The sequence below is a fragment of the Taeniopygia guttata genome, chromosome 28, assembly GCF_048771995.1.
Source record: "Taeniopygia guttata chromosome 28, bTaeGut7.mat, whole genome shotgun sequence".
NCBI classification, from domain to species: Eukaryota; Metazoa; Chordata; class Aves; order Passeriformes; family Estrildidae; genus Taeniopygia; species Taeniopygia guttata.
The window spans coordinates 1,934,424-1,960,161 of NC_133053.1; the positions used below are offsets into that span (position 1 = coordinate 1,934,424).

The 25,738-nt window shown below is 47.6% G+C and overlaps 1 protein-coding gene across 3 annotated transcripts in view; it reads left to right on the top strand.

Moving 5' to 3' along the window:
* The window catches only part of KDM4B (lysine demethylase 4B), a 75,394-nt gene that overhangs the window by 676 nt on the left and 48,980 nt on the right, over nucleotides 1-25,738 (top strand). For all 3 annotated transcript variants that reach the window (XM_030256609.4, XM_030256610.4, XM_030256611.4), the window contains exons 2-5: nucleotides 9,108-9,258; nucleotides 10,943-11,118; nucleotides 12,067-12,181; nucleotides 13,460-13,653. In XM_030256609.4, coding sequence (XP_030112469.2) covers nucleotides 9,118-9,258; nucleotides 10,943-11,118; nucleotides 12,067-12,181; nucleotides 13,460-13,653 — 626 coding nt within the window. In that variant the 5' untranslated portion in view covers nucleotides 9,108-9,117. The remainder of the gene's footprint in view (nucleotides 1-9,107; nucleotides 9,259-10,942; nucleotides 11,119-12,066; nucleotides 12,182-13,459; nucleotides 13,654-25,738) is intronic.

Consider the following 25,738-nt stretch of genomic DNA (forward strand, 5'->3'; position numbering starts at 1 on the left):
CCCGGGCACCTCTGCTGACTTCTCCTCCAGCTGCTCCTGTTGGCATCAGCAGAGAAGATGGAGGGGATGTGGTGGAAGGGGAACTCTTCAGGAAACCCTTCCTGAGGGTCTGCAGAGGGCACAGGGACAGGAGGAGCTGTGCCAGGGCTTGGCACGGAGCTCAGGGAAAGGTTCGTGCCCCCGAGGGTGCTGGCACTGCCCAGGCTCCCCAGGGAATGGTCCCAGCCCTGTCAGAGCTCCCAGGGGTGCTCAGGGTGGGGTTGTTTGGGGTCTGTGCAGGGTCAGGAGCTGCGTTGATGATCCCCGAGGGTCCCTCCCAGCTCAGGACGTTCTGGGATTCACCCAAAGGTGGTTCTTGGCTTTCCCGGAGCTCTTGGTTTTGGAGCTGTTCAGGAGCCAGGGGTGTTGCAGCTTTTTGGGCCCCTTTGTATTGAAGAGTGAAGTCAGCAGTGAGGTTCAGGTTCAGCCGTGCTCCCTCTGTTTTAAGGAAGCTGCTGCTGGGACATTGCATTTGTGCTCTCTAACTCCTTTGTGCTGGGCCAGTGTAAATATGTGTTATATCAAGTATGACCCTCCCAAAACTAAGTTTCCTTTAACCAAAAAGAGTTAATTTTAAGGAGCTCTGTCCATCTGAAACCTGATAGCATTTCACCCACAACATTGCTTCTTTCCTGGGAACTTTTGCTTTTTTCTCATCGCTTTCCTTTTTCCGTTTCACTGAAATTCATGGAGTCAGGGCAACCTTAAGCCTGGAATCTCAAATTTACAGTTATATTTCTGCAATTACATCCACTAACTGTTGGAGCACCCAGTAATTGCTCTGTGACAGCAAGTTCCCAGTTCTTGGGCTTCTCTGTAACAAGAGAAGGAAGTTGGGACAGGTTGCCCAACTCCTGCAGTGCCAGAAGGAATCCTGAAGGAATCTTGATGGAATCCTGAAGGAATCCTGCAGGACTCCACAGCTGTTCTGTCTCATGAGAGGCAGAAGTTCCTCCCATGCAAAGGAGATGTAGGTGGATATAAAGTGATTCCTTGTTCCAGAGCTGATATTCATGGGTGAAACATTCACTGGAGCATCTTTTGACAGGAAAATTCTGTCTAACACTCTGTGGTGGATTGTTCTTTTTATGCTGTTTGGAAAGAGATAATTCCCTGGACTGGCCCAGTGGGACCAGAATATATATGGTCCTATATATAAACATGATGTATGAAATATGTCATATATATATACAAAAGGACTTAAAATATATTTATATATATAAAATATATAGAAGGAGTTAGTCAGTAAGTCAGAACACTTTGGTAAAGACCCAAAGTACACAAGTGTCACGTTCCAAGTTTGGCTTTAGGGCGAACGTGGGCTTTTACAAAAAAACCTCACACATGTGAGAGGTTTCACCAGCTTTTGATGGGAAGTCAGGAGCAAAATTCACTTTTTTTTCCTGTCAATAATCCTGGCTATTGGTCATGGGAAGTGCTCACCTGAGCTGTGGGGACAGCGCTGCTCTCCCTGGGAACTGCTCTCAAATCCTGTCATGCACCAGAAAAAGATTTAGCAGATCAGGTGGGAGTTCCACAGCTCTGCAGGTGTTTTAGATCACCCAAAATACAGACAGCTCCTGAAAACTCTGAGCTATTTCCATATTAAAGGTCATAAGATATTCGATGTGAGTTGGGAAAACCAGTTGGGCCAGCCCTGCTGGAAGGGCACGGGAGCTCTGTGGGGATTTCACATTTAAGCAGGGTTATGTTTTATTTCCTCCTGGGATGTCCAGCTGCACTACAGCAAACAGTGTCAGCATCAGGAGGCTCTGATTCACCTTGCAGGTTTAAATCTCATTTTTGAGAGCAGGCAATCCACCTGAGAGCAGAAATAATCATTGTGAGCTGCAGGCTGAGCCACCCAGGCAGCGGGGAGGGAAAGCTCTTGGCAGTCAGGAGAAACTTGGTGTTCCTTAATTAATTCTGGGCAGTCGGGAGGGCTCGGGACTGGTGGATTTCCCCTTTCCTGACTCATCCAGAGCTGTGGGGACGGGTTTGCAGAGCCTGTGCTGCTCCACGTTCCTTCACTGGAGCATCTGTTAATAGCAAAGATGGATGACAGCTAAATATGTCACCACAAGTGAGGGATTTGCTTAATGGATTTGGATGCCACTGGGATCCTCCAGGGCTGCACAGGGCGCTGCTGGAAATAATTATTTGTCATCTGGTAAAGAATTCAAGAGGGTTTGTCCGTTTGCAGTAGCAGCTGAAATCCTGGAGTACTGCAAAAGGTTGGCAGGAATCCTGTCATTGCACACAGGTTGGGGGATATTAATGACTTATCACTGCGGGATGAGGAAGGTGTTTTTCCACTTTTAGTGTTCTCCACTAAACTGATCGTTGCTTAATAAGATTTTCTCTTTTTAACCTTTGCTGTGGACCAAATATGTTCTGTCTTGTCACAACTTAGGGGTAGAGGCATTTGCTAGCATGGCTTAATTAAGGTGCTTATTTTCATTTATATTTTCATAGGGTAAATCACTCTCCTTTATAAATGAGGCAGTTCCTCAGTCATGCTCTTACTGGATTACAGAGCAGAACACATTTGTATTCTGCCCTTCCTTGGTCTGTGTGTGCCTCACTCATGGCAGGAGTAACCTGAAGCTTCATTATTTTTATGTTTTATGAGGCTGATGAACAAGCTACAGTGCCCAGATCCTTAGAGAATACAGGACTGTCCTTTTGTTCCTAAAGCTGCTAGAAATCCTACTTTTGAATATGGCCCAAGAAGTAAATGCTGGAAGTGGGTCGGGGGTTAAGGTGATTTCTGAAGGTTTTCTGATACTCCTTCACAATTTTGGATACGCCCCAGGGCAATGGAGAGGCCTTTGGTGAGGTTTTGGTGCAGATAAAAAGTTTTAGTGAAGTTTCCCACATTTGATCTCAGTTCTGTTGGCAGAACAAGCGGCACAGCTTTGCCTGGGAGGGGTGTGTCAGGTTTGGAGCTGCAGCTTCCAGAGAGACCTGGATAAAACAGAGCTGGGAGAGATTCAAATTGTCTCATTTCACCTCGAAGCTCTGCGTTTCATTGAGGCTTTAATTGAGGCTTTAAATCGTCACTCCTCGAGTTACAGGTGGCTGAAAGGTGTGAAGTGGCTGCGAGCTGGGAGAAGCTCAGGGGGGGCTGAGGGTCCTGGGGGTACCTGGGGGTACCTGGGCAGGTGTGCCAGGGAGGGGCTGGGATTTTTTAGGGTTACCTGGGCAGGTGTGCCAGGGAGGATTTGGGGTTCCTGGGGGTACCTGGGGGTACCTGGGCAGGTGAGCCAGGGAGAGACTGGAGTTCCTGGGGGTTCCTGGGGGTACCTGGCCAGGTGAGACGTGGCTCTGCAGGGCCGTGCCAGGCTCGCTGCTCCTCTGGCCGAGCTCCAGGATGTGCCGGCAGCTGGAACTGGGTCAGTGTGTCACACCCGGCCTGGGCATTGCCTCGGGCACAAAACCAGCCCAGGGCTTCCTTTTGTATGGGCAGGATGGTTAAAAGCGCCTCCACAGCCCCATTTGTTGATGGTTTTTGTTATAAAAGTGAAAAGGAGCTTAGAGAAGTCGAGCAAGTTGCTGAGAACTCCAGGCTTTTCCTTTTGGCAGGGCTGTGGAAGGAAAACTGGGAATTAATCTGTATTAAGGTGTTATCTGATGCAGGTAACATGCAAAAAAGCATGTTTTTTTTGGGCAAAGCACTGCAGTAATCGAGGGGGCTGCTTGCTTTGCAAGGTTTCTGATGTCCTTTCCCATAAGAGACCGTGGATGCTTTATTTTAACATTTGCAGTGCTGCTGCCTTGGATTGAGGTGTTCAGATTCGACAGCTCAGTCCGTATGAAGCGCCTTTTATAAAGCTGAAATTGTTTCTGAAAGACTCCTGAAGCCTTGCAGTGAATCCAGTGAAGATAACAAAATACAGCAGAGATAACTCGTGCCATGCAGCAAACGGAGGCTCCTGCAGTCCTTGGGAGGGCTGGGCCTCAGCAGTGGGTTGTGAACTGATTTGTGTGGGTTTAGGATGAGTTTATTCATCTGTTCAGCCAAACTTTTGAGTTTTTGAGGTTCTGATCTGGATTTAGTCAGAAATAACCTTTACATGTTAACTACCTTGCCTCAGGTAATAATAAACTGTTTTAAAGTCATCCAGATTTATTGCTCTTAAATGTAACCACTTTTTTTTTTCCCCCTTTTAAATACTGTTTGTGACTAAATAATTTTGTTGTTAGAAAAATGTGTGAGTAACTGTGCACTTCTACAGCAAAGAGGGTGTTTTGGAGGAAAATTTTATTTTCCCTTAATGAGCTACATATGCTGCTTGATTTCAAGTACAGGAGGATCTGGAATTTTGGAGGAGTCTTGTGGAGTATAAAATTTAATAGAAAATAACTCTCAATTTGTCAATTCCCAAGCACTGTAGGTCTTCATCCCTGTGCTGGATGGGAATGTTGTCTCTGTTCCTCTTTCCCAAATATTTCCTCTGTCGTGTTTACTTGGCCTTTATGGAGGATATATGAAACTCAAAGCAATTTGAATGTTAAAAATGTAATGAATTGGATCTATAATTATTGTGGGGGGAAAGTTGTTAGTTTAAATCCTTGCTGTAATTGTACAGTTGTTTAAAACTGGGCTGAGCAACAGCAGACTTCAAACTTAAAAATTTACATTTTCTTTGTCTAAATGCTGGAATCTGATTCTTGGAAATAGAGGGGAAGGAAGGAAACTTGTCTCAGATATCCTTACCATTATAGTTTTAATATAAATATATAGATTTTAGTAGTCTATTTTATACACAGACCTGATGTCTTGCAAGAGTTTGTCTTTGGTTCCGCAAAGAAACTTTGGATAGAGCCTGATCCATGAGAATTTATGGAAATCAGAGTAATTTGTTGGCTTAGAGAGAAAGGAAGTAGATAGAAATAGAAGAATCTGTCCTTTGTGTTCCAGCCTAATTCATGTAAAAATGCCATTTCAGATAAACACATGAGGTTTCCATTAATATTTGTTTACAGGACTTAATAGTTAAATAACGAGTTAAGAGCAAGTTTAAAGGAGTTTTTCATGAGCAGGGTTCTCATTATTGTTGGGGAAATGCCTCAAATACAGAATGAGACAGGAAAAGTTAATCCAGGCACGCTTGAAATCTGCATTTTGTTGGTGTAATTTTGTGTCAGATGTCTGACACTGCTCTGCCCCCTTTCCCAGCCCTGAGCCAGAACCATCCCAGCTCATCCCGTGGCACAGCAGAGGGACAAACAGCCACGAGCAGGGGCTCTGTCCCACCCAGACTGGGAGATTTCCTCCTGTTCCCAGCTGGAGCTTTGTTCATCCCCTGGAATTCCAGGTTCTGCTCCCTCAGCAGGGCTTGGTGCCCGTGCCAGTCTGTGCCCACCTCCTGTGAGCCTCACCTGTGTTCTCAGGGCTGGCAGCGTTTCCATTTGTGTTTTTAGCACAGCCCCAGGGAAAGGGAAATCCTGGGGGTGTCACAGGGTAGGAGGCTCCTCATCACCTGGGCACAGCTTTACCCTCAGACCTGCTGCCTTCTCCAGAGCTCTCTGCAAGATCAGAAGTGTTTTTTGTGGTGTTGCTGTGCCCTCAGTGCTGCCAGGTCGATGCTGGCACTCGCAGCCACCCAGCAGAACCAGTTTGCTGTCCCTGGGCTGGCACTGGGGACAGGATGAGCCCCAGTGCTGCTGCCTAAAGCCACGTTTGTTCTCACAGCAAAACTGTTCTAGTCAAAGTCACCCCTGGCTCGTGGGTGGAGCAGAACGAGCTGACATTATCGGCTCTGCTGAGATCAATAGTGGGGCAGCAGCAGGAACTGCTCAGAAATCCCAAACCTTTTCCTAGAGGAAGGATTCCCAGTCCTGGCAGTCCTGTAGCAAGCTCGAGTCATTGATCCCAGCTGGGTGTTGTGGACTTTTTCTGTGCTGTACAAAGGTTTCAGTCAACAGGTGCAGGATTTCAGTCACAGAAATGTCTTGGTTCACATCAGTTTTGGAAGGGAAAAGTCTCATGTAAAAGTCATTGAAATTAAAACTCAGTTCTTTGTGTGCACCGAGATTGTCCCTCTGGAGACACGTTTTTGTGCTCCCTCACAATGGTTGAAAATTAGAAGGTTTTCATAATATTTCAGGCTGTTACTCTCTTACAAAGAAACAGAATGTATCCAGCTGAGAAAAATACCTTCACTCTTCTTTTCAGGAGCTAATGGGGGCTCTGACTGCAGAATCCTCCTTCTCAGTATTGAGGGAAGGGCTTGTTCCCATCTGGCCCTCACCCACAGTCCTGCTGGGCTGAAAGGGGCTCTCAGCATTCTCAGAACAGTCAGATTCTGCTCTGGAACCTTCCAGTGATACTGGGAGCTCGTTAGGACACTGGTTAATTGGGGCCAGCTCCTGAAAATCCCAGGTGAAGCTGCAGCCCTGTCCTGCTGCCTTGTGCTGTGTGATCCCAGGAGCTGGGACAGAGGTGGCCACGAGTCCTGGCACTGCTTTCCCAAAACACATCACTGCTGCCACGTGGGAAGCACCTGAGGAAGAAATTCTCTTTTCCTCAAGCTTTTCCTGTACCCTGGCTGTTCCCAGCCCTCTGGGGCTGGTGGGGGAAGCTCCAACATCTCACTGAGGTCATGGACCTGGTTCCCCCTTCCCATGAGCTCTGTGGCCATTTTGTTGTAATAGCTTAATTAGTTTGATTAGCTAAAAGTACATTATCTAGGGTAGATGTTGAAATGTTCTTTAGGTAGGACTGCACAAGGAAAAATCTTGTGTTTTGCTGTCTCTGGGCTAAAGAATTCCAGAGTGCCAGGTGATGCTGCTTGTATTGAGGCAGTAGACCTTTTAATTAATTAATTAAGCTTTGCAGGAAGTAATTTTATCCTTTAATTAATTGATTAAGCTTTACATGAAGTAGTTTTTGATCTCCTGTCCTTACTGGAGCATGTATTTTCACTCTTTGCTCTGAGTTTATTAACTAAAAATTGGAATTTTGTGAGAGAATCTTGAGGGAAAGATGGGATAAAGGCTGGCTTTGACTGTTTGTTTTCCCCCTGGTTGTGGGTAAAGCTGCAAATCCTGGGAAGCCTCTCTGGAGCAGATGGTGCTGGCAGGGCTCCTCCTCAGGACGGAATTCGGGCGCTGCTCCCGAGCCAGCTCCTCCCAGGATCCTGGCGGGGCTCCCCGCTCCCCTCAGCCCTGTGGCATTTCCAGACCCTGCTCAAAAATAGCCCCAGTATTCCTGGGAAGGTTGTGTCAGGGTTTGGGATGATTTCTGTCCCTGTCACTTCCCAGCAGCCCCTTTCCCTCCAGCTCAGCCCCGTTTTCCTGGGATCAGCGCTGGCCTTTGGGGATTTGGGCAAACCTCTGGCAGATGGGTCCCCACAGCTCCCGTGGCTCATCCCAGGGATTTCCTGCTTGTATTCCTGCAAAACATTTGTGTAGGAAAGCCTTCCCATGGGCACGGATCAATCTGCTGCTTCTCCTCAAGTGTTGACCCTGAAACAAAAGTTTTTGTTCTCAAAAGGCAATTTTTGTTCCTTGTTTGGCAAGGTTGGGAATCTCCTTGGGCAGGGCCACCCTGAAGATGGAGGGGTTGGTTAAATGGCCCTTTTGTTTCCAAACTGCAACAATTTCTGTTGGAAATGGGAAGTATCTTGGGGTGAAGGGGGTTAAAAGGTATTTTTCTCCCTCAATTGGTTTTGCTCTGGGATTTCCTGCAATACTGGGATTCATAATTTTATTTTATTCTGGACTGGGTCTGCATCTCTGCTTCCTGGCTTGGGAAGGGCTTTTCTGCCCATGAGAAGCTGTGATTTTATGCATGAAATTCCTTTAAATACTCCTTGGGGAAGGATGTAAGACTTGCAGATCCCTGTTTTGAAATACATTTGCATAAAAGTTACTGTGTAAAATTCTGTGTTTTCCGGCTTCTAAAATTTGCTCAAAACTGTTCACGTACCTTTGAAATGAGAAGTTTTACCCAGTTAAAATGAAACCTTGGTGCCCTGGGTGTGGAATCTGCACACTTTAGTGTGTGAAGCTGGTTTTAATTCCAGGAGCTGGGAGCACTGGCTGTGTCAGGAGCGAGTTCTCACCCATTCAAACACAGATCTGGGAGTACTCCCTGCTTTATTTTTGTGTTTTCCTAACGCTGTGAGTACTTCCAGGAGCATCTGCAATACTTCTTGGCTGCTTTGGAATCAGTTTAAAGGCGCTTTAAATGCTTTTTTTCCATGTAAAAGTCTGGCAGGAGCTGTTTTCCTGCAGTTCATCCTCCAAAGCCCAGCACTGCCATCTCGTGAGCGCTCAGGGTGTGGAGCTGCTGCAGCTCCTCGCATGGAGAACTCCCTCATGGGGAAATTTGCAGCTGAAATGCCACTAAAACCTTTTATTTCCCTTATAGATTTCCAGCATAACCTTAAGAAAGTCTATTTTAAAAATTGTGATTTCATCCTGAATGGTTTGAGAGTTTGTTTTGGAGTTGTGCATCTTTATTTCTTGTCAGGCTTGCCTGATATTTCATTCTATTTCTGTACATTGCAAATACAAAGTGTAATGAAGCTACATTAAAAAAAAAAAAAAAACAAAAAACCTTAATTTTGTAATTTTTAATGTAGTCTAGCACATGAAAAAACCCAAAAGTGGGGAAAGCTGTTGGGTTTGAAACTAAACAGAAAATGGTGGAGCATTTTGGTGGAAAACGTGCAGTGTGGCAAGTTTTACACCCTGACGAAGCTGAAGGTGGTGAGAAGTTGTTATTTTTGTGACACCATCCTGATGAGGCACCACATTCTGTCGTGAACTGGGGGCAGATGTTAAGCCCGTGGTCTATATTTAGCCTCTGTCCGAGCTCTCGGGTGATCCTGGGATCAGGAGTTCCTGACGAAGTGGATTTTTGGTTGGAAGCTCCTCATGTCCATGTCAGAGGGTATTTCTAACAAATCCCCCTTGCGGGAGTAGAGGGAGGAAATGAAAAATCTCTCCAGGCTTTCTGTGGAGCTGCTTAGAGTTGGGAGTTAAAACCCAAAGGTTTTAACCATCATCTTTTCCTGCCCCTTTCCTTCCTGTGCCCCTCTGTGTCCCCTCTGCAGGACTGGAACTATGGGGTCAGAAAACCCGAGCCCGCAGAACCCTGGCTGCAAGATCATGACCTTCCGGCCCTCGCTGGAGGAGTTCCGCGACTTCGGGAGGTTCATCGCCTTCATGGAGTCCCAGGGAGCCCACCGGGCAGGGCTGGCCAAGGTGAGGGGCTGGCCGGGGTGAGGGGCTGGCCAAGGTGAGGGGCTGGCCAAGGTGAGGGGCTGGCCGAGGGCAAGGGCTGGCTGAGGTGAGGGGCTGGCCAAGGTGAGGGGCTGGCCGGGGTGAGGAGTCACCAAGGTGAGGAACTGGCCGGGGTGAGGGGCTGGCCGGGGTGAGGGGCTGACCAGGGTGAGGAACTGGCCAAGGTGAGGAGCTGGCCATATGAGGGCTGCCTGGGGCAGGGCTGGCCCAGGTGAGGGGCTGGCCAAGGTGAGGGGCTGGCCAAGGTGAGGGGCTGGCCAAGGTGAGGAGCTGGCCAAGGTGATGAGATGGCCGAGGTGAGGAGATGGCCGAGGTGAGGAGATGGCCGAGGTGAGGAGATGGCCGAGGTGAGGAGTCGCCAAAGTGAGTGGCTGGCTGAGGTGAGAGGCTGGCTGGGGGCAAGAGCTGCTCAGTGAGGGGCTGACCAAGGTGAGGAGCTGGCCATGTGAGGGCTGCCTGGGGCAGGGCTGGCCGAGGTGAGGGCTGCTCGGTGAGGGGCTGGCCAAGGTGAGGAGCTGGCTGAGGGCAGGGGCTGCTCAAGGCAGGGCTGGGGAAGTGAGGGCTGCTTGGGGCAGGGCTGGTTGAGATGAGGAGTCGGCCAAGGTGAGGGCTGAGGGCTGCTCAGCACAGGGCTGACCAAGGTGAGGGGCTGGCCAAGGTGAGGAGCCGGCCATGGGAGGGCTACTTGAGGCAGGGTTGGCCAAGGTGAAGGGCTGGCCCAGGTGAGGGGCTGGCCAAGGTGAGGGGCTGGCCAAGGTGAGGGCTGCTCGCGGGAGTGGAGCTGCCTTCTGAAGGCCCAAGATCTTGTTTGTGTTCGTGGAGGTGAGCACAGTGTGTTTTTTGCAACACTGTACCTGGAATCTCTGGTTTGGGTATGGAGAGAGGAAAGGAGAGGAGCTACAGGGCTTTTATAGAGCCATGGAATGTCCTGAGTTGGGGGGGACCCACAGGAACATCCAGTCCAGCTTCTAGCCCTGCACAGGCACCAGAACAATCCCATCTTGTGCATGCTGAGAGCTCCTGGAGCTCTGGCAGCCTTGAGGCTGGGAGCCTGGGCAGTGCCCAGCACCCTCTGGTTATGAGAATTTTTCATGTGAAGTTTCTAAATTCCAGTACCTGACACGGAACTGCTTGGAAAACTCCAAGACTAAGTGATTAGAAAGGGTGTTTCTGTTGCCATGTCAGCACAGGCTGATGAGATCATTTGTTCTGACAAGGACTTGTTAGGAGTGGTGTTTAGCTGGCCTTAATAAAGCACAGTGGAGAAATAAAGCTGTTAGGCATGAAATAATTCTTATTTCTTCTAAAACACAGGTCAATTACTGGGTTTATTGCTGCTCTAAAGAGCTGGCTATTGATGAAGAGCTCTCTATGGAATGTTTCCTTGTCCACTCAAGTGTACAAGCAATTACCTTCCAGGACTCTGCTAGGGAGATTATTTTAATAGAGCTTGTTGGTGACTTCCAGATACTGTAAAGAAATTACTTGACTTGTAGGATTAATCTGAGCATTCCAGGTTAGTTCTGTGTCTGTTGCAGCTGCAGCTCAGAGCCCTGTAAGGGAAGTCGAGCCCTTTGTGCCCACCAAAACCCACATCTCCATCCAGCATCTGTAAAATTCCATGTTTTTGTTGCCCCCGTTGCAGGTGATCCCCCCCAAGGAGTGGAAGCCGCGGCGGACGTACGATGACATCGATGACATGGTGATCCCGGCCCCCATCCAGCAGGTGGTCACGGGCCAGTCGGGGCTCTTCACCCAGTACAACATCCAGAAGAAGCCCATGACCGTGGGCGAGTACCGGCGCCTGGCCAACAGCGAGAAGTGCGTGCCTGGAGGGGCTTCAGACTGGGCATGGGGCAGCTCCTGGGAAGCTTTTCATTCCAGAAACTAGCTGAAAAAAAACCTGCAGCCATGTTAAATGTGAAGTATTTAGGGGGAAACTGATTTTCCCTGAGTATCAAACAAGTTTGTAACATGGTGGGTTTTGGTGTATCGCAGATCTTTTTCTGGAAGTTGGTGTAGAAGGATTGTTCAAGGTCAGTGTTTGGCTTGAAAAGAATGGCTTGGGACCAAAAAAGGATCTCTTGGCTGTTCTTGAAAAGGTGTTCCATGGAAATCCAAATACCTTGAGGTGCTTGGGCTGAGACTGGTGGCACGAGTGTCTTCCAGAATGCCTGGGGACTCTGCGGGGCACATCAGTCAGCTGGGATGTGCCAACTGCTGTCTCATCCTGCTTCCAGAGTTGGGAGTTCTCCAGAGTTCTGGAAGACCCTGGGTTTTTATCAGCACTGAGTTTATGCAGTCATGGCTTTAAGCTGAAGGAGGGTGGATTTAGGTGGGATATTGGAAATAAATTCCTCCCTGGGAGGGTGGGCAGGCCCTGGCACAGGGTGCCCAGAGCAGCTGTGGCTGCCCCTGGATCCCTGGCAGTGCCCAAGGCCAGGGGCTTGGAGCAGCCTGGGATAGTGGAAGGTGTCCCTGCCCATGGGACTGGGTGGGATTTAAATTTAAGGTCCCTTCCAAGCCAAGCCATTCCAGGATAATCAGCTTTGGAGTTTTCCTGCCACCTGAGAGCTGTGGGGTAACCTCACCTCACGTTTCCATGGGTTGGAAATGTGGTGCTGCACATCTTGTCAGTCAGCCTTCCCCGAGAGGGTTTGTGCAGAGGTGGAAAAGGCAGAAATTCTGTGAATTAAAGGTGAATGCACCCTCAGCACCAGCTGTGCTGGCTGCTCTCAGGACTCCTCACATCCCTGTGTTCCCTGGCAGGTACTGCACCCCTCGCCACCAGGATTTTGAGGACCTGGAGCGCAAGTACTGGAAGAATCTCACCTTTGTGTCTCCCATTTATGGGGCTGATATCAGTGGCTCCCTGTATGATGCAGTAAGTGCAGTGCTTCTCCTTTATTTATTTCACACACAGACACTGACTTCCTTTTTGCACTTTTCTCTTTAAGGAGCAGTAATTCAGAATTTCATTGATGTAGCCACCCTAAAAAAACCCCAGTGCCTTTGGTTTTTTTCATCTCATTACAGAAGTGGGACTAAACTTCCCCTGAGATTCAGGATATTAGTCAGTGGAAGCTGTGAAAAGCTGACTTTTAGTAGAAAAATGAGGAAAAGTGTGATTTAAACAAATTCTTTTGCAGACTGTGGCAAAAAAAAATTGTCTATACCTTGGATTTTGTTTCTTTCTTAAGGGAATAAAATGGAGATTTCTGCTGAAGCTCCTTAGAAAGCCAGAAAAAAGCAGCATTTCAAGGAAATGGTGCTTCATCAAAAATATTTTTTGATTCTTAACATAATAATTTGGATTTGAATTTTAAATTATTTACATTTGGATTTTAAATTATTTGCCTTTGGATTTTTTCCTTGTGGGCAGCTCCATTAGGATACAATGCACCTGCACACTGAATTATTTTACAATTCAAATTGTTTAAGCTTTTCCATGGTAAAATTTCATTCTCTGCTTCAAGTAATTCTGTAAATGATAAAGGTTTCTCTCTTCTTACTCTTTTTAGGCAGATAATTTAAATCTCTTCCTCTGTAGTTTTCTTTTGAGTGGGAAGTGGCCTTTTTTGGAGTGCTGTCTGATTATGTGTGAATGTACAAGTGTCTTTTTATTATCAGTATGGTTTAATGTGGGATTAATTAGAATAAGCAGAGATATCTGAGCTGCTCAGAGCCATGGACATCGCAGGGGTGCAGAGGATTTGGTGCTTGGGTGGGAGTATCACATCCTTTCCCTGCTGTGATCAGGGTGGGACACAACCAGGCACAACTGTTCTCCAGATTGTTTCCTGGTTTTACCTGAAGCTCTGAGCTGAGGTAGAAGATTCTGCCCCTTTGGGCACATTGAGGTGTTTCTGATCAGGGGAAGAACATCTGAGAGGAGTGTGCTTTACCCTGAGTTTATGCTGTGTTCATTACCAGAATAGTTAGTTGCTGCTGGGGTATTGCACAGTGCAAGAGCCTCTTCAGAGTGCTGGAGCTCCCTCCTGCCTGTGGTCAGAGAGAAACATTAAATAAACCTTCCTGGAAGCAGGGAGTGTTCTGTTAATGCAGGTGACACCAGTTCCTGCACACTGAGGCACTGGGAGGGAGCTGTGGGCTGTGCTGGCTCCTGACATTCCCAGTACAAACCATTTCTGTTGGGTTCCAGGACGTGGATGAGTGGAACATTGGCAATCTGAACACCCTCCTGGACATGGTGGAGCACGAGTGTGGCATCATCATCGAGGGTGTGAACACTCCCTACCTCTACTTTGGGATGTGGAAGACAACTTTTGCTTGGCATACAGAGGACATGGATCTCTACAGCATCAACTACTTGCATTTTGGGGAGCCCAAATCCTGGTAAGTGAGGGCTCTTGGACACCACTAAATATCCTTTCCCCAGCTCTACCAAATTCCATCAGGTTTACCTAATCTCTCAATTCCTATTTTTTCTCTCCTCTTCCCTCCTACTTCACATTTAAAAGCAATTTCACTTGCTTTCATGCTGGCTTGCTCAGAGGCCTAATTCCTGACTTTCAGCAGGATTAGGGAGACTTGTTGACATCACAATTAAAACCAGATTTCAGCACTTGGGGATTTTTGCAAACTAATGCACAGGAGAGCACATGGGGATGGGAATGTGTGGATGCTTCAGAGGCACTGTAATAGTCAAACACTGTTGTTCTTGCACTGTGCTCAAGGCAGGAAACATCTGTTACTTTCAGATTTCCATTATTTAAATACATAAATATGTTCACAACTCCAGGGACAAGTTAAGTGAAAAGGTTACTTTTCCATGGTCATTTTTTGGCGTGATGTTAAAGCATTTTTCAACACTGTTGATGCATAGACTGGTTGGAAATAACTTCCCACAACAGCAGTAGATAGTTAAGGATGAAATAAAGAATGTAGGAAGACTGGGATAAGTTACCAAGAGCCAATATGCTTCTTTTTAAAGCAATTTAAAAGTATAAATGCAGAGACTCAGCAGCCCAGGGGAGCTTTGCTGAAGATCTTGATGTGACTAATAAATATTGACATTTGCGTGCAAATTAGAGCAGAAATGTCACAGGGAGGCTCTGCTGTCACCGTGCCCTGGCAGTGGCAGACGAGATCCTCCCACCTCCCAGGGCTATGGCTCCCTGGTGGCTCTGGGTGTTGGTGCCTGTGGCACATAAAAGCCCCCAAGAGCCAGGAGGCTGTAAATGAATGGCTCCAGTGCTCTTTTCCAGGTCTGGAAAGGGTTGCAGGGAGGGGCTGACTGTGTGGAACGTGAGAGGGAATTTTTAAAATCCTTCCAACACATCATGAAATCTGTTTCCCAGCATTCCTGAACCTTGGGCTCACTGTCTGAGGCAGATGCATGAGCATTTTGCAGAATCTCTTGTGATACCTCTGTTAAACAAGGTGGAGCTCCAGAAATGTGTTTCTGGATTATAACTGGGATGTGACTGATTGCAGGGAAAGGTTCTTCCCCCCTGAGGGTATTGGGGCACTGCCCAGGGAATGGTCACAGCCCCAAGGGTGCCAGAGCTCCAGGACCATTTGAACACTGCTTTGGGACAGGGTGGGATTTTTGGGATGTTCTTTGCAGGGCCAGGGGTTGGACAGATGATCCTGTGGGTTTCCAACTCAGAATATGATTCAGTTTGGATCCTGTCAGTTCTTCCTCCAGAATCCTTTAATTCCAACCCATTTTCCTGGTCCCATCTCCAGCAGATGGTGCCACAGCTCATGGGAAGCTTCTTGTCCCTGTTGCCCATGGAGTTCAGGGACACCAGAACAGTCCCAGCAGGAGCTCAGGGACACCAGCACAGACCCAGGAGGAGCTCAGGGACACCAGCACAGTCCCAGGAGGAGCTCAGGGACACCAGCACAGTCCCAGGAGAAGCTCAGGGACACCAGCACAGTCCCAGGAGGAGCTCAGGGACACCAGCACAGTCCCAGGAGGAGCTCAGGGACACCAGCACAGACCCAGGAGGAGCTCAGGGACACCAGCACAGTCCCAGCAGGACTGGGCTGCTCCAGGAGGGGTGGCAGCAGCTGGCCTGAGCTTTGGGTTGGGTTGTTCCATCCTGTGTTTGTGAGAGTCACTCCTCTAAAGCTGCCCCAGCTGGGGGAAGTGAGGGTTTTGAAGACAGGCCATGTTTGGAGCAGAAGCTTTTCCCTTTCAGTGGAGTTTTCATAGGTAGGTGACAGTGTGTGACACAGAATGGGATGGGTTGTGACAGGATGCCACTGCTGCTTTGGCAGGGTCTCCCTGCTCTTCCCTTGACCATCAGGCAGGAGTTTGCCACTTCCCAAGCCCCTCCTTCCTTGTTCTGCACCGACAGCTCCTTTTAAGGAGTTCTCCATCTCTTCTCTGAATAAGCATTGGCTGCAAAGAGTAAATCTGAATCCCCTTGGAGCAGATCTGGAACTTTCCAGGTACCTGAGCTGTTCTGGGAGTGACTGCAGCCACCCCAGAGCTCAGCTGGGGGAGCTCTTGGACTGCACTGCTGGAATTCCAGTGCTGCAGCCTGGCTTTGCTCAGGGATGGCTAAAATGTTCGTTCTGTTTTGCTGGCACCACCTCTGTGGAAATTTCCCAGCTTCCTTCATCCTTTTTATAGACTCCGTGGCTCTGACAGTGATCATCTTGGAAGCACCTCAGGGAATAGCAGGAGTATGGAGAGTTACAAAGTCTACCAGTTTGGGGTTGAGCTCTAAAATAAGAGGCAGAGTTATTGTTTGGCTGTCAGAGATATTTATTCAGTGGAACCAAGGACTCTGTATATTGGTAGTATCTGCTTCAAAATTGCTCGTTAAAAACCATAACTCTTTCTTCAAGCCTCCCATAAATTATCTGGGAGTGCTTCTCTCCAGGCTGTGGGAAGGGTGAGGAGCCACCAGCCCTGCTGCCTTCTGGAGGGAAGGGGAGAATGAAGATGCTTCTCTCACAAACCTCCTTTGAGGGGGTTTTAGGAAAAATCTGTGTTTATTTCACAGAATCCCAGAATTGTTTGGGTTGGAAGGGACCTCTGGGGACTCCCCAGTCCAACCCCTGCCAAGGTGGGGTCACCTGGAGCAGGTGACACAGGAATATGTCCAGGTGCGTTGGGGATGTCCCCAGAGAGGGAGACCCCATGGGCAACTGTCCCAGAGCTCTGCCACCATCCAGGGAAAGAAATTCTTCCTCATATTGGGGTGGGACACCATCCTCTGACACCCTGGGGATGTTTGTATGGATTGATGAGGTGTTTGTATGGGTTGATGGGATCCTCTCTCAGCCTTCCCTTCCCCAGACTGTCCAGGCCCAGCTCCTGCAGTCCCTCCTCACAGCAGAGCTGTGGGAGAGCTGAAATTCCTTCTCAGGAAGCTCTGGGTGGAATGTTTGGACCACAGAGAACAATTCCTGGGTGGCAAAGGAATTGTTCTCCTGGGCCAGGGGGGGATCATTACTGAGTATTTCGTGTCTTTCATTTCTGACTTTGCACTGTTGGGTTTTCCCCCTACCAGAGAACTGTTTTGGAGCCTGTTGTGATTGCAGGTAAAATCAATGTGGCTTCACCAGGCGAAAGTGGCTTCTTTGGCTAAAGAGCATGTGCCTGGTGTGACAAATCCGTGCTGAATGAGTGTCCCTGGCACTGCAGAGGTGCTGCTGCCAGCCCTCCCTGTGGCCCTGGCAGAGCAGGACAGGCTGCAGCGCTCAGAGGGGCTGCACTCAGCTGGGGCACTGGCATGGATGCAGCTCAGGAGCTCCTTCAGCACCAAGAGAAGCAGCTGAGCAATGAAAGGTCACCCAGTGACGAGGGAGAGCAAGGGGGTAATGGAGAACAGCCATCTTGCTGTTTGCAGCCTCATTAAATGCTTTATCTGTGCCTGTAGATTGCAGTGCATTTGTTTATTGAGTTGTAGCAGGGCTGTTTGTGTTCATCCCACCCTGCTCTGGGCTGGCCTCTCCTCATTCCAGGGGGATTTTCCCTCTGGATGTGCTGTTCCCAGGCACAGGCTCTGCTCTTCACTCTGCTGCTGTTGCAGCTGGAAAATCAGTCTGACAGCTTGAGCAGGAGGCATGGGAGGTGTGGGCACTTCCCATGCTGCACCCTGGAGTTGGGAGCAGTTGTGTAACCTCACGTGAAGCCCCTCAGGCAGGGAGCTGCCAGATACAGCCTTTCACTTGCTTTTTTTCTAAAATTACAGTAAAATATCCCTCTCACATTAGGAATTTAATTGCCACCTTTTCATAGTCTCAAACTTTTGAAAAAACTGAAATGTATTTAATTCTGCAGCCCCATATTAAAACTCTCATGGTGGGAATTTTTGCTGTATCAATTATACATATTGTGTATAATTACCTCATACACTCCTGTGTGAGATGTAAAATTGAGCATATTGTCAAACGGTGTGAGCAGAAACTGATTTTATAATGACAGAAGCAACAAAGCTGAGTGCCAGGCCTCATTCTTCATGGTTATTATGGCATTTTATTGAGGAATGGATGTGGCTCAGCCTTTGCAATTCGAAAAGAATATTTTTAGACGCTGAGGTGCTCCACCAGCACTTCCTTTTATCTCCATAAAAGATGTGCAATCCCTACCTGGAGGCTTCCTGGCGTGGGGAAGTGCTGCAAGGAAACTTTGAACCTGAGTATTGTAAATTTGCTTGATACACTTTAGGAGTGTAACATCTTGTTTTGTCAATACCACCTGATTGGGTGATACAGTTATTTTTCTTGGATATTTTGTGATCTTGCTGTAACAGTATTTAATGTACCTTCCCTGAGTGCTGGTGGGATGTTACACTCTTCCTTCTCTCAGAAACCGCAGGTGTTAAACCAGACTGACACTGAGGAAGGTAATTGATTTTTATAAAATGTCCCTTTTCCCTTATCATGATGGATGTTTAATCCCCTTTAATTAAAACAGGGAGCCAGCTTTAGCTTTTAAGTTATATCATCTCCTCTCCAAAACACTCCCTCGCTGGAAGTGGATCATGCCTAATCTGTTTGACTTTGATATCGCAAAGTACACTTTATGCCAGAACAGCAGTTTGTGTGGAATTAAGGACAAATTACCAAAGGAACTTTAAAATAATATGATTAGTTGGAAGCACTGGTCACAGATACAGTTACATTCCAGAAACACTTCTGGAATTCGGTCTGGTGAAAGTCTGAGGACTGCAAACCTGGGAGTCCATGGAGTTACCCCAAACCTTTGCTGGCTGAAGTATTTTAGAATTTCTGCTTTCTTCCCTCCAGTTGCCCAGCAAGGCTTAATGTGTGGGACAAGTCCAGTCAAGGAGCAGGCAAGGAGGGCAGATTCTCCTTGTGGCTGCCCCTGGATCCCTGGAAGTGTCCAGGGCCAGGTTGGACAGGGCTTGGAGCAGCCTGGGACAGTGGAAAGTGTCCCTGCCATGGCAGGGGTGGCACTGGGTGGGACTGAAGGTCCTTTCCAAGCCAAACCAGTCAGGGGTTCCATGGCTTTCCTGTAACATCTAAAGTTTAATGCATTTGTAGTATCTGGTAGTGCTGCTGTCAGCAGGGAAAGCTGACCTTTCCTAACAGGCCTGTGAGGGGAGATTCCAGGCAGGTGTGGGTGTTCCCTTGGGAGGGATTCTCAAAGGAGCCCTCTCTGGCCTTGGCTGAGAGCCCCTCCTGAAGCAGCAGCAGATCTGAAGTGCTGAGGATTTCCCTGGTTTTATTTCTCATTCTGGTCTGCAAGAACTGCAGCTTTCTTTGCTGAACTCTTGTCCTGTCCTCCCCTCAGGACAGGAAATGTTAATCCCTGGAAAACTGCCTTGGAGGAGGAAAATGACCTAATACAGTCATGGAGCTTAACTCTCCCTGCCTCTCTGCTCATTTGCTGTGCAGGATGCTGCCCCTCACCCCTGTCACCATCTCGGTGATGTTCTGCTCTGCCCCCTGCTTTAACACTCTCCCAGATGTTCCCTGGGCTCGCTGTAATCCCATTGCAAGCAGCTGCTTTAATGTTTGCTACAGAACTGTGTGGCTGCAGGGGGAAGGCCACTGTCCCTTCATCATTTATTGCCTCCCACCATTCCCTCCCCTCAGGGGGCACTGCCCAGGCTGCTGGAATCACTGCAGGGATCAGATGTCACTGCAAGTGTTGGTTTTTGGGGTCTCAGTAGCCTGAGATTTGCCCTTGAGGGAGCTGATGCTCCACACTGAGAATTTTTATTTTTCTGAGTTTCGCTTTTCCTGTTTCTTGGTGTTAGGGAATTCAGGAGAAGATTCTGCAGCCTTTCCTTCCTCAATCCCCAAGGTCTGCATCATCTTCCATGGGAAGTGTGTGAGGTGTCCTTGCTCCTAAAAGTGTTCCAGGGCTGGCAGCAGAGGTTTGGAGGCTTTTTGGGTGGAGTGGGAGAAAGGAGAAGCAGGGAAGGCCATTTAGCCATGATGGCAGCTCCTCACAGCTCCCAGATTTCCTTCCTGCCTCTGCTGTCCCGTGTAATCTGTTTTACAGCTCTGCTGTTTTGGATGGAGAAAGAGCAGAATTTATGGTGACGGTTGATTTATAGATTAACTGCAACACCATTTGCTCTCAGGCAGATTTGGCAGAGCAAGACCCTTTTCTGTTGATAAAAGGGAGAGAGAAAAGAACAGGGATATTCATTAAAAGGGATAAAAGGAAAGTGAGATAAAGTATGGCCAGGCAGAACAGCTTTTCACTCTCCTGACTTTTCTAAAATGAAGGTGAAATCTGCTTTGGAACGGGCTTTCTGCACTGAGAATCCGTGTGCATGTGGGTTTGCTGGGAGATGCATGGACGGAGGGATGTGTTGGGATGCAGAGCTGTATCCCCCTGTAATTCCCTGATAACTGAGAGCAGGGAGTCATTAATCCAGCCCTGCAAGCCTGCAGTCATTAGTTAATCAACACAAACCACTCCCAGCCCAGCTCCCCAGCCCTTCTTCCTGGAGGTGGTGCTGTGGGAGAAGGATGGGGGGGTCCCTCAGGAAGGGGACAGTGCTCACTGCTGGTTTGCTTTCAGAATCCATGGGGTCACCACGTTGTCCAGGACCTGAATCAGCTCTGGCTTGGCTTATCTTCCCAATCAGGTGCTGCGACTGGAATAGTGGAGATTTCTCTTTTTAATAGACTCAGGTTTTTGTGGTCTTTCATTAGCCTGTTGTAGACAGATTATCAAAAGGTCATTTTTCTGCTGCAGAGGAGGCACAGGATTTGGGGAGTTAGGACTCAAGTATTGCCTTTCTTCATTCACCCTCATCTAACTGAGAGAAAATGCCATGAAGGTCAAGCCAGACTCTGGGATTGATGGAATCAGCTGTGGGACTTGTCTGAGGAGGCACAGATGGATTGAGCTCAGCCTCAGCACCCCTTTCCCTCAGCTCCCTGCTGTTTGTGCCTCCCCTCTAGAGCCCACTTTGGTTTTTATTCTCACCCAAACCCACTGCAAAAGGCATGGAATTATTTTGTGCTTTGCTGCCATTTCAGTTTTCAATCCATGCATTTCATGTCCATCTTTACTGAGCCTGTTCCGTTGGTTGAAATTAGAAATCTTAGAGGTTGAGGCTCATCTGTGAGCTGTTGTACCTGACCCAGCGAAGAGGAGACCCTTCCCACCTGTGGTTCCTCTTGGCACTTTCCAGAATGATTTTAGCAGGAGGAGGTGCTGCTCTGGGGTCACGTCTGATTTCCACAGCAGCTCCCTGGGGTGGTCCCTGCTGTGGCTGCAGCCCAGGAGCCCCAGCTGGACTGAGAGAAGGTCTTTGATTCAGGAAGGCTCTTGCTCCAGCCCATTCCTGCCTTCTGAAAGTGTCTGCTCAGAGCTCAGGCCTGGTTTGAAATGAAGATCTGTGGAAGTCTGACAGGATCACAGATTGGTTTAATAGCAGAGGCTTTTGAGCAGAGCACTGAGACTGGAGGGGAGGGAGATGTGCTTCCATGCTCCATCTCACTCCTTCAGCCTGATCTGACTCCCCGTGGGACAATGAGCTTGCAAATTCCAGCTTGGCACAGAGCTGGAAGCAGGGCCTGGGAAGGCTGGGAGGAACCAGGAGCGGTGCTGCAGAGCTTTGTCTTTATTCACATTTTGTTAACACGTTGGCAGAAATCAGCGGGGATTTTTTTTTTTTTTTTCTTCACTCAGCAGGGAAAATTGTCGAGGGGTGATGCCAAGTGCAGCACAAGTGAGGTTTAAAATAAGAGGAGCCCGGAGTAATGACAGCACTTAAATAGCACTCGGTGCTGTCTGAGAGCTGTACACTCATTAACCCCTTAATGTTCCAAGGAATAAATGTGCTGGGTTTGCATCCACTTCATTTCCAGCTGCCCAATCAGCCACACAGAGGGGATCAAACAGGAGAAATAAAGGAAACTTTACAAACTGTGTCAGTGATCTTTATCAAATCTCAGCTACAACACTTGTGGCTTTGATGCTGACAAGAACACAGCTCTCACTTCAAAGCAGTTGTAGTTGGGAACGGTGCAGTTTGATGGATGAGGAGCATTAAACCTTTGGAATGCTGGATTTCTTCTCAGAAAAGAAAAGAGTGTGTGTGTAGAGGCATTGCACCTCTAGCACAAGGGGTTTCCTAATCTAAGAATATCTTTCATTACTCACGAGCAAATTTCTTTTGTTCTACTGGAGGCAATTATCCGTGTTTTTTTCAGGAATACATGTTGCTGTGCCCGGGGAGGGAGGCAGCTCACACAGGTCACTTGGTACAAGGCACAGATAGCTCTGATCTCCCCTGGTTACCTTTTTTCTCCTTGTTTCTGGAGCTGAAATGAGCTTTTATTTTAGAATACAGGCTCTTTGAAGCATAATCTTTGCTTTGCTTTCTATTTGTATGGTATCCACTACAAAAGCCACCAGTAATTAATAATCTGATTGCCAGTTTAGGGAAATAAATCTGATGTGAACAGGTTCTTCCAAACAAATAACAGGGAATGGCAAGGGGATGAATATTGTAGTCATTCATCTCTGTTGAATTGTGTACTAATTATCTTCTTGGCTAAACTGAATGAGTAAATGACTTCATAATGTTTTTCCCCAAACACCTTTTCTTAGTAAAATGGCTCCTTCATGCTGCTCATTCACTGCAGGCAGAGGCAGGCTATGGGTTATTTTTACACGTGGAGGGAGAGACTCCAATGTGCTCTGCAATTTTGTGCTTTGTGCTTGGCACTTGTGCTGTGGAGCTGACTGGACTGGGGCACTGCGAGTCCTTCCAAGAGCAGATGGTTGTTCACATTAAATTCTCTGCTTTTAAAAAAATGTTTTTGAAAATTGCATTTGGAGTTCTGGAAAAATCTCCTCTTTGTGTTCGTTGAGTTGGGGGTTAGTGAGTCACAGTGAAAGTAGCCCATTGTGCTAATCTTGGAGCTCAGTTGTACCTCTTGAAAATTCATATTGCTTTAAAATCAGAATTTTAAAAAGCTCCTGTCTAATGTCACTTCTTGAAACTAATGGCTCTTTAATCCTATTTCTAGCTCAAGGCAACTCTAAGGGTTGAAGAGTCTTTCAGAAGTACATGATTGGCACAAGTTAGGCTTGACTCTAATCTTCCAATACCCAGTCTCCAGGGATTTGAACCCAGCTTCAGAATAACCTGAGATATTCTGCCCATCCTTACTGGAAAACAAATGGAGAGTTTGCAGTCACAACTTCAGTTTCTTTGGGGAAGGAGGAAGTTTTTCATCCTGCTGTTCTGTTTCTTCATAGTGTGGGTGATGGGAAAGTTCTGTGTGTGGAGAAGGGATTGTCTGGAGTGAAATGGGCCCTGAGCTGGGTGTGCTTGGTGGTGCCTGGGCTCTTCCTGAGCAGGTTTGCCCTGATTTTCTCCCTGTGCTGCTTCCCCAAAGGTTGCATTGAGCAGCTGTGGGAGGCAGGTGGGTTTGGTGTGTTTCGGGGTTGTGATTTGGTCCTGTCATTACCTATTTACTCCTAATTATGGCTTTTGGAATTGATACTCCCCAGCCTCTGTGTTTATCTCTCACTCTGGGTGTATTTCAATACAAATGTCATTATTTGAAATCATTGACACTGCTGGTTGAAGATACTCAATTCCATCATCCATTGTCCTGTGAAGTGATCCATTCAAGATAAAACTGCAAGCACTTGATAAAGGCTCTTACCTCGGAACAAGGAGCTCTCTGGTCCCTGTGTGATCTTATCTTCAGGCAGGGTTTGCATTGCTGATGGGAAGGAGCCACAGCAGAACGAGGGAGGAGAAGGAGGCCAGGGATTCTCGTTTCCTAACCAGGTTCTTGAGCAGGGAAATGGGAGATTTCCAGCCCATTCAGTGTGGGCCAACCTCAGATTTGATGAGGAGAAGAAAGGGAGTTGATTTCAGTATTTTAGCAAATTGTTGGGAGAGAGGGATGAAGGGGGGTTAATTATGGAGGAGGAAAAGAGAGGACAAGGAATGGAGGTGACAGTGCTACCAACAAAGGAACAATCAATTCTTCTTCTTGAAATACCTTTTTTCTTTTCTCATGCAGGCAAAACAGCTTAAAAATAGTGTTGCACAGCAGGAGTTGGTCTCTGATCCCTGTGGGTCCTTTCCAGCTCAGGATATTCTGGGAGATTCTAGTGTGGAAACCTCCACTTCTACCCTGAGCTTTGCTCTGACACAGTGAGGAGATGTTGTTTAATGATTTACCTTGTAGAGAAACGAGGCCTCAGGAGCAGGATCTGAACTGTGCAGGGAGGGACCACCCTGTGCTAATGCTGCTTCTTAATGCTTCTGTTGGGTGATAAATATTCCTGATGGACTAAGGGGTTTTCTTTGGAGGCTTTGCTGTTGTCGTGGGGGCTAAAGATGTTGAAGGTCAGGGTTCAGATTCTGGGTTTATGGGCACCCTTTGCCTTACAGAGGCTGAAATAGCAGCTTTTCATTCTGCCTGTCGTGGCTGAGAGCAGGTTGGCATTTGAATCTTAAAGGGTCACTGTTCTTGGCACAATTAAATCTGCTTTGAAGACAGATAACTCACCCCAGCTTGACACGTTGGCCCGGACATTTTAAATGTGCTGCTCCCGTTCTGTTTCTGTTCCTTATTCCATAATTATGGTGTGTTAAACTGTGTGGGGCCTGCTTGGGCAGACCTTGTGCAGACACTGTGAAATTGAGTTTCTTACCTTCTCCCAGGAATGGCACTGAAGTGACATTTCCAAAGTCTTGTGGTTGAGCCTCCCCCTGCCCATGGAGCACAGACTCCCAGAGAGTGAGGTGTGGGATTTGGTGAACTAATCACTGCTTAATTGCTCTGTGTTGGTGCAAGGGAGTGAAAATGAGGTGTGGAACAAGGTGTAACTAGCAAAAACTCTGGGAGTGACTGTAGGGTGGGGAAAAAAGGTCTTGGAAGCTTTGGATGAAGGGACAGAATGGTTTGGTCCTCTGCCAAAGGTAGGGATGGATTCAGGTGAGAAAAATTCCTCTTAAACAAGGAGAAAACAGCTATGAGCAGGCCTTTGCTAGGGATGAAGTTTTGATTTTTGGCCACTGGAAGCCAAAACTGAGCTGGCTCCCTTTGAGGAAGCAGCAGGGAGGGGAGAACCTGGGACTGGGAGGTCCCTGAGGAGCGCCTGGTGCTGGAAGCTGCCCAAGTGAATTCCCTGTTCCATCATTCCTTGGTGGCCTCCAAAAGCATCCAAGCATCCCAGGATGGCCTGAATGCTCCTTTTTACTGACACACTTGTTTAATTCTTAATTCACAAGACATTTGCTTATTTATTCTCATTGTTCCTGATAATAATTCTAAACCATTAGAGGGGAAAATTGTATTCAGAAATGCTGTTTCACACTTTATTTGTTTGATGATTTAGAGCGATAGAAAATAGCACATTTGCTGGCTTTTATAGTCTGATAATTATCCACATCCATCAAGCCCCATTCCAGGGGAATAAACAGAACACCAAGAAAATTACTCTATTAATGGTATCCTATGATGGCAAATAGGACAGGCCTCTCTTTTGTGTTAAGGATAGAGAGGGGACTGTCCAGTTAAACTCATGTTGGGAAGGAATTCCTCTCTGGGAGGGTGGGCAGGCCCTGGCACAGGTGCCCAGAGCAGCTGTGGCTGCCCCTGGATCCCTGGCAGTGCCCAAGGCCAGGCTGGATGGGTTTGGAGCACCCTGGGACGGTGGAAAGTGTCCCTGCCCATGGCAGGGGTGGAAATGGATATTTAAAATCTCTTCCAACTGAAACCATTTTGGGATTCCATATTTCCATATTAACAAAAGCAAGCTGCCACTTCAGGAAGATCATTTTCTAACACATTTATAGCTCTGGGGGGAAAAAAAATCTTTTGGACTTGTGATTCTGACTCAAGAACTCAGAAAATTACATGGAAGTAGAGATCAGCAATGCTGGAATTAGGTTTCATGAAATAAGTTTGGAAGCTGAGAGTCTTTCCCACAGAACAGCAAGTTCTAGATGTGTACAAGTGGTACTTGATCCACTTCAGGGATTTTCTGTTG